Source organism: Galendromus occidentalis, unplaced genomic scaffold (assembly GCF_000255335.2).
Source record: "Galendromus occidentalis unplaced genomic scaffold, Mocc_1.1 scf7180000077501, whole genome shotgun sequence".
NCBI classification, from domain to species: Eukaryota; Metazoa; Arthropoda; class Arachnida; order Mesostigmata; family Phytoseiidae; genus Galendromus; species Galendromus occidentalis.
The window spans coordinates 1,264,138-1,272,510 of record NW_003805489.1 but is presented as its reverse complement, the minus strand read 5'-3'; the positions used below and the strand labels follow the sequence as shown (position 1 = coordinate 1,272,510).

The window sequence follows — 8,373 nt, the reverse complement described above, 5'->3', positions numbered from 1 at the left end:
CCGTCCCAGATTGAGAGTTCGTAATACTAAGGCATAGGAGCTGGTCGCCAAGTCGGAAATCAGCCCCATGCGAGGACTCGATCTACGCTCCCCCCCCCCCCAACGAACGAATCCTGTAGACGCCACTGCCTAGGGTCATCGCCCTGGACCTCGAGAAATTCAATCGGGGTCCAGGGAGCTTTGAGGAAGCCCCAATCATTGACTCTTCTCGGAACCTTTGCCGAGGCTCAACCTAAAAGCGTACTCAATCCCCGAACGACTTCGGTCCATCCGTTCTCGGTATATTTTTCTCCTTGCGACAGCAGATAGAACGCAGCGTGCTTGTGCACAGGCGGTAAATTAAGACAAATGCACGGGACTTTTAAAACAGGCGTCTGCCTCTCGTCGACAGGTACCTCCCTTTCTCGCTGGTGATGTACTACGAGCTGGTGGCCGCGTACTCCGGGGGATGCCACGTGCTATGGGAACTCCTGGCTGACCAACGGATGCCACTCAAAGGTCCCCCACTGTGCTGTATATTGCCGCCTTGCTGCGGCCAAGGTCCCATTCTCACCCGCAAGAGACAGCGGCTTATGCGAGCGTTCATCTACCAACTGCTCGGAGTTCCGGCGCTCCTGATTGGAATCATTTTCATTTGCACTCTGGTCGGCATCCATCCGGGAGACAGGGTGAGTAGACGACCTCGGCGCCGACAACAATGGCCACGCTTGGTCTACGGAGAAAGATTCTCAACATTCTTGACTTGTAAACGTTCATCGGAGTCTTCGGCCTCTGACCCCCGAGGGACAGTCTGGCTGGTCGGTCGGACGATCGCCCTTCCGTCTAACAATCTGTCCGGCCGTCTACTTCTCCGGAGAGGAGGCTCACGTAGGAGTTCGTTTTCAGCTCGAGGCCACGAACGCGTCCCCGTACCTGATGTTGATCCAAGCGCTTTCATTCGTGCTGGGGACGTACGCTCTGGTCATCTGCGTCAAGCTGGCAGCTAACCATCTACCTCAGCACGGTCTCCGGCGGAAGTTCACCGTCTTTCACCTGCACTACACCGTGACGAGATTGCAGGTGAGAGGAACGGAGCTGGCGGCGAAATAAGCCAAGTCAGTCGTTCGGTCTGAATATTTATTGGGCACCCGTTTCTTGAGCACACTGCGAAACGATTCCCGTATTAGCATTGAGATGGGTAATTTAAAAGGATTCCTCGAACGAGACCCACGACGGACGGACCGAGGCGCGGAGACGCTTCGGTGCGACCTAGTCGGGGAGATCTTGAGCACCCGCAACGACATCTCCGCCAGCTTTTCCATGAGCGACTCTCGGTGGGAATTCACGTCGTGACGGCTTCCTTTTCACTGGATTCCTCGGAGGGCGAAGCACGTTCGCCAGCGGGCGAGTGAGCGACCGAGAAAGCGAGCGAGGTCGACCACGCAGCTTTCGGAACAGGAGGTTACGACGACGAGAACACTGCAGATGCCGCCGTCCGTTTGATCGTGAGGTCCGACTGCACGATGATGGTGGCGGGAGCATTGTTGTCGGGGCGGGATTGGAGCCCAGCTTGGAGGCAGAGACTGCTCTCTCCTCTTCTTTCTCCTTCTCGATTAGGGACCTGTCTGGGACTCTACGTATTATGCGTCGACTTTCGGAAATGATTTTTGTCTCCGGTAGTACCCATGTGGATGAGTTGAGGGGGAAGACAGCACGCGATATCCCAGCAGAAATCTCAGATTGGATGAAGGCTCGGACACGGATATACGAAAAATTCGCTCAGCGAGTATTTTCTTGATTCCAGGTGATTTTTTTCAAACTTACTGGACTCACGTCGAGTCTACCTTGTATTCCTCCACTGTCTTCCATGGCTTCTGGTATATGTGAGTATAATAGACTTCATTTATAGATTCGATTCTATGGGCACGGAAGTCGAAGAACCATGCTCGTCGATGCAGGGGCTTCGACATGCGATTCGCTGACCGACGCGATGGTCGAGTGGGTAGCGCCACCGATCCCCGCTTGCTCCTGCCCTTGTTCTGGAGAGGCTTCCCGTGAACTTTCCTCCATGAGCGTCTGTCGGTGAAATAATGCGATGCATCTTTGCAAATGTTTTCCTCGAGCTCTGCCTAGACGTTCAATGGGGATAGATAAATCTACGGCCCTTGTTGACCAGACATGCAGGACCAACCTTCATTCTTCCGGGTACATTCACTCACTGGATCTCGGGAGCGGTCCCTTATCGGCGATGACGAGACGTTGAACTCCGGCCAGGGGAAGTCGAGACATAGAACAGTAACTCCTATGTAGGTTAGATTTTCGGCGCCAGATGAGCGGTCGACCTTTAACTGGCGCGCCGACCGTCCGAGCTTGCGGTCGTCTAGCGCGCTGTGTCGTGATCGGAAGAACTCCTCCGATGGGCCATGGTTAATTTCCTAGGAGAGAGCCCATGGACACAATAATTGAAGAGTTGTCCATTTCTCTTACAGACATGAGCTGCGCCATGTTGATCGGACAGTGCTTCTTGATGAGCACTGTGTCGCAGTACTTCTTCCTTCATCCTCCACCTGTCAGTCCAATTCCAGGTAGCGTTGTGACCAACGGGAAACACGTTCATTCGGAGCGGCCTTGCCCGAACTGTGAACAACCTTCCTTGGCTCCGACGAACACCGAGTACGCCGAAGAGACCTTTTCAAGCGACAACCCCAGTCAGTCGCTGAGCGGTCCTCGCGCCGTCACGAGAAGCCACGCGCACCTCGGAAGAGCCTACAGTCACCCCGTGACCCGCCTGATCGGCACCGTCGGTGGTCACGCGAATTTTCAGAGTCTTTCATTGAGAAACGCAACGGGGAACACGGACCCTCTTTCTACGAATCGCCAACCCGCAAATCGAGCCAATCTCTCACTGGATTTAAAGCAAACGCACACGATGACACTGGAGCGTCGTCAGCGACGCCAGCGCCTGCAACGTAGCGGATCACTTGAAGGACTCGACCTTGAACGCTCATATGGAGCTCGGCTGCATCAACCGCTTCGACAGCAGTCGTTGCAGCAACCTCAGACGCATCGTCTCTACTTCGGGACGGATCTACAAGAACAACATATGCGTCTGCTGCAGGAGCGACGGGACTTTCTCGAACGCCGGGAACGTCTCAAGCGCCAGGAACGTTTGGAACGTCGAGAATTGGAAGACCTGCAAGTTCTCCAGAGTCAGCGTCGAGAGTTCGAGCATCAACAGAGACGGCACGAGCTCTTCAACCCGATGATGACTTGCTCCCTGGACGAGGCGTTGCGGATACGACAGTTACGAGAACGCCAAGCCCGAACTTGGCGGGTTTCGGTCTCGGGCGGGGAACGTCTGTTGAACGGCAGCAGAGGAGCTGGCGGCTGGCCTGTTTCATCTCTAGAAGAAGTGACTCCATTGACACCAAGCGAGGATCTCGATTCGGATCTCTGGACTAATGAGAGTCGCTGGTTGAGGTAAGTCCAGGTCCAATCATCATCCATCGAAGTCGATGGTGGCAAACGGAATCGCGTATATAGCTATCTCCCTTGGATACGATTCTTGCGTGTTCCTAGGCTCAATTTCTCCCCCCGTTCCAGACCTCACGTACTCAGCGATTGTTGGAGCTCACCGCCGAGGACTACGATAGACTCTCGTTTCCGGACTCGGAGTTATGAGGTCCCCATCGTGGCTCCAGAATGGCCCGTCGCGAGCGTTGCAGGTGAAAGTGCTGAAGATTTCTGTTGACAAGCACTCAAACGACCACCTCGCAGCGATTAGATGCCGACAGTTGTTTGTTCGGACTCTTTTTGGTTCGAACGCGGTTCTCCTACTTCAGCAGGGGGAGTTGAAATCCGAGAGATCGGAGGACCTCCGGCTGACGTCACAGGATAGTCTCAGGGAATAGATAGATGAGCTGGAAATGCTCCATCAAGAAATGCGGCGAAAGGATTCTAATGCGGGGAGGGAAGAACCCTAGGGTATTCCTTTTTCGCGCAAACGACGTCAACGCTTTCGTGGGACCGGAATTCTCACAGGAGCCCTGGAGCTCCTGAACATTCACGGGTGGAGACATTGGAATTGGGTTAGGACACGTATGGTGTTTTTTCTCTTTGGGAGTCTACGATCGGAGAATTTTTCTACTCAACGTTATACCTCACTGTTGTCAAAGTTGCTATTGACTGCAAACAGATGAACGGACGTTCTTACTCGCTGTACGGCCGTGATAATCCGCGTACTCATTTTTCATAGGAAGATGTTTGGAATCACGATCTTATTGCTGTAGACGTCTACTGATGCGAACACGTTCGAAGGATCAAAGACGATAGCACAATTGAGCGGGCTAACAGAAGAATCGTCGATCAGAGCGGAAGTATATCAACCTAGGTCGCAGAATGAAAACCAAATGAATAACTTTACTCCCTCCGAATGCATTAACGGGAGCCAGTTCAACTTCTTTCATGGTCATCATGCTAGCTGCATGATTATGATGATTTTGTCGATGATAATAATCAAGACCGCATTGGCACCCCATGATTCAGAGTCGACGGCCAATACACGAACACGGCGGTGCTGAAGAAGCGTGGATGCCATAGGCGATTCCGAGCCCAACCTTACCCGATAGGCTTTGGGGGCTCATCGTTTCCACGGGTATCTCAGCCCTCAACTCCATTCTTTGAAGTTCGGCCCTCAAGTCGACTGCCATGCCGCTGACTCAGACTTGATCTCATATCGATTAGCTATGCTCGCGAATGAATTCCCACAGGCCGGAATACCTATCCGACTCGGCTCCTTCGATTTCGTAACATTTCACGCCTGACACCGTAGACCATCGGAAAGCGGCGATATACCAGGGTTATTGGCTATCCCATGCGAGCAGATGATCCCCGGGTTACCTGTACGAGAACATAGAGATCCGTCTTTTTTATCGACGAGGCATCGACGGAATGTTTCGCTGGTTTCGAATGCGGAGAGCCAACTAAGAGATCTTTCATTATCGAGAAGGTTTATATGAATCAAATATGACGATGATATAACTTCGGAAGAGCGAGCGACAGGATCACTCATGGACAAAGAAATAGACCATTATATCGAAAGTACATATGAGGGCACGGTTACATGCCGTGTCAGGGGGCCGAACGGGCGCGTATGCCGACGACTGTAATCAAAGATGCTAGAAGCACTAGGTGCGGGGGACAGCGTCGTCTGTCATTCGAAAAAATAATAATACTAATATCGAAGTGATAGATAGCTCTAAATCGTTCCTAGCGCGAGAAGAGTATCATACGTAGCCTTATGATCAAGTATTCCATCAACCAATCGTTCAATCAAACTATCAACCGATTAATCAATTAATTCCCTATTTGCTGTTGTCGAGCTAGCCATAAGTAAGAGTGAGAGAAATGACGTTTAAGAGAGCGTTCGCTTCAAGTTGCGTTCTTGTATAGCGAAATGAGCGATCGGACCACGGAACACATACAATAATTTCGTTCGGAGCTAGGTATCATGACTGCAGGCATCACATTGATGCGATCTGAGACCTCAGAACTTGTTGGTTTTTAGCCGATGAGAAGTCGTTGATGAAGGGGCCGGAGAGACCCCAGAAACAATCGTCATTGTTATAACCATAATTGAACGATCAACGCTTCTACTTCTCCTCTATACAACAATCATCATCGATAATCATTGTTATTTGTAATCCCTGTAATTGAATTTTGACTTCATGGATGGGGGATCGTTGGTTTCCTTCGCGGAGCAAGTTCGAAGCAAATGTAAGACTCACTCCTCGCAGTCGAGTCCAAAGTAAATAAATAGTCAATGTATTCAATTGTGTTCTGTCCCTCGAGCTGAACGAGCCCAGCCCTAATTCTTTCACCCTACACATTTCCGGAAGAGTGGAGCCTCTCATGGCTCGGACCGGATGATTTCCCTCGAGCCTGTTTATGCAACGATCTTGGGGTCGAGTCAGGAAGCGGGGAAAACGGGAAATCGGGAGGATTGCGAGCGCGGAGCCTCTGTCCTCGGCCGAAGTCGAGCTCAAACTCCCGTGACAGGCTGTGCTAAAGTACTGGAGACGTCTAGCACCCGAATTCGATCGGTGTCTCGACTATGCAAGATCTTGTCATATCATCCTGCTTCTGAGAGTTCCCAGGGTTGTCTCTTCGAGTCTCTCGGCGTGCGATTACGGAACACACCCGCGCTCGAAATCTGCAAATGGGAAAAAATCGCGAGCTCACGGAGAGAATCCTGCAAAAAAACTTGAGGCTCACTGGGAGAAAACTGACACGCAATGATTTTCATGATTCGTTCACTTTCGAACGCATAGATTTTTATTTTCCGATTACTTGGATGGTCTCAGCGGTTCCAGGATCGCCTATGACAGTTGAATGTCCCCCTGAAGAATCGAGGAATAATCCAGACATCGGCTCACGTTATCAGTCATCATCAAGAGTATAGTCTACCAAGTCCCGCGCCTCCACGCTCCCAGTAGTCACAATCATGTCAGCTTCGAGCATTCCTTCCGGATCAAAATCGTAGTCAATTTTTTCTACTCTATATCGGCAGTCTGTGTAGATTTTCAAAAATGATCTCAATTCGAAATACATAGCTCACACCGTATCATATTTCATAATTTTCCCGATGGATGCCTTCGTCTACTGAACTACTCGAATCCTAAAGATCGACAGGAAGTTTTCAAATCGTCGAATCAAGATTAGCGTAGGGGGAAGAGGTCTGTAGGATCTTAAAAATATTCGGTGAAGCTCAGCTCTCCGAGTGTCAAGCTTTCGGAAACCCAGCTCCCCGAGCCTATCTCTACGAGCCTAGAGTGAATGGGACGAGTCTGTGTGGGATCGGGTAGGAGTCGGGGCGAGGATTTGGTAATTCTCCTCTGCGGGTCGAATAGTGTGCCAATTTAGGACGACGGACCTTTTTCATCTCCAAGGTGTCTAGGGCCGATCACAAAAATGTCTCTCAATGCTCAATGAATAGGATCAAATTGGTCGATATCTGCTCTTCAAACTATTGTAGATTGATACAACGTCATTCAGTCTCCTCCAAGACTCGACTCCGCTCTAATCACAACTTTTGGCCTGGACGGCTTCTGACAAATCGTTATTCGACCATAACAAGAATAATATTAAAATATCTCTTGTCTCCTCCCTCCTGCGCACAAGTCTGAACTGACCCCGGGCACCCAATCAGAATCGGAGCTGATTTTCTGATGAGAGTTTTCAGCTCGAAATGTCCGTGGCACAAGGCCCTCTCGCGAAACAAGCAGATCGCGACGACGTAAGGATCTTCGCCTACGGTCTCTGAGAACTTCCTTCTGGAAACACGAGTCTGGGTTGAATGTCGGACCCGTTCCTGGGATGTGTTCTGGCGGAACGAATGAAACCGGTCGTAGAATTCAACCCTTTGGAGGACTTCGATCATGTCCTCTACATCGAGGGTAGAAGAACTTCTGGAAAGTTCTTCACGACGTAGAAATGTATCGAGTTTGCCGTCTGAAGCACGCAGGCGGATCGCTTTCGTACGGCTTAGTTTGACCACGCTTCAGCTCCTCTGCCAAGATCCAGACGATAGAATGTGAGCTTTTCCAGCCGGTAGCAGCAAAGTCATTGGCATCGCGACAGCTTAAGAGCAAGTTCTTTTTACTCTGCTAGCGGAGTCCCTCTCCTCTCGATCACTGGCTGCTTCCGTCTGATCCTTGCTCCGAGGGTTTCCTGTGGAGCCGCCTAACTGTTCACGCGTCTTCTAGCCCCTCGAACTCTGTAGCCATACACTTGATGGATTCGGGAGAGTTTCAGCAATACCATAACACATATATAGATTCTCTGCTCCTCATCAACCTCATATATGGTGGAATAATATATGCTCTCTGTTCAACGTCTGCCCTCTGTTACCTACATATCTGAGAGTGTGCATATTTATATATATAATAATATATATATTCCAGTCAATCAATCGATCGAAACTCCGCACTCATATACACATACATATGGTTACATAGATGAAAAAAAGGGCACTTGCCCGCTCGCGCATCATCTAGGAGCGAGTCGACAGAGCTAATTCCCAAATCATTCATCAAGGATCTCTTGCGGAAGCTTCAGTCGGGGTAGACGGCTCCGAAGGCCGACGGGAGGGAGGAGCAGGGGTAGACTGATTCGAATCTCATCCCGAGATATCAGCGTGACTCTGTTAGGGTCTCAGTGAATCAATAACTTAATGGGTTTTTAGATTCGATCTCTCCTTAATCTTGATAGCGGAGAGATTTTAATTTCAATCACAATGATGATAGAAGTAGTGTCGCTCTCATCAAACGCAATAATGGTTATACCATCGAAGTCGATAGGGATCAATTATGTATAATGTTACAATCGATATACCTA

At 50.2% G+C, this 8,373-nt stretch overlaps 1 protein-coding gene across 1 annotated transcript in view; it reads left to right on the top strand.

Moving 5' to 3' along the window:
• The window catches only part of LOC100901318 (uncharacterized), a 5,529-nt gene extending 1,799 nt beyond the window's left edge, over nucleotides 1–3,730 (top strand). The window contains exons 4-8 of the mRNA XM_029112451.1: nucleotides 392–668; nucleotides 886–1,059; nucleotides 1,784–1,862; nucleotides 2,469–3,459; nucleotides 3,583–3,730. Coding sequence (XP_028968284.1) covers nucleotides 392–668; nucleotides 886–1,059; nucleotides 1,784–1,862; nucleotides 2,469–3,459; nucleotides 3,583–3,730 — 1,669 coding nt within the window. The remainder of the gene's footprint in view (nucleotides 1–391; nucleotides 669–885; nucleotides 1,060–1,783; nucleotides 1,863–2,468; nucleotides 3,460–3,582) is intronic.
• Nucleotides 3,731–8,373: the final 4,643 nt, after the last annotated feature.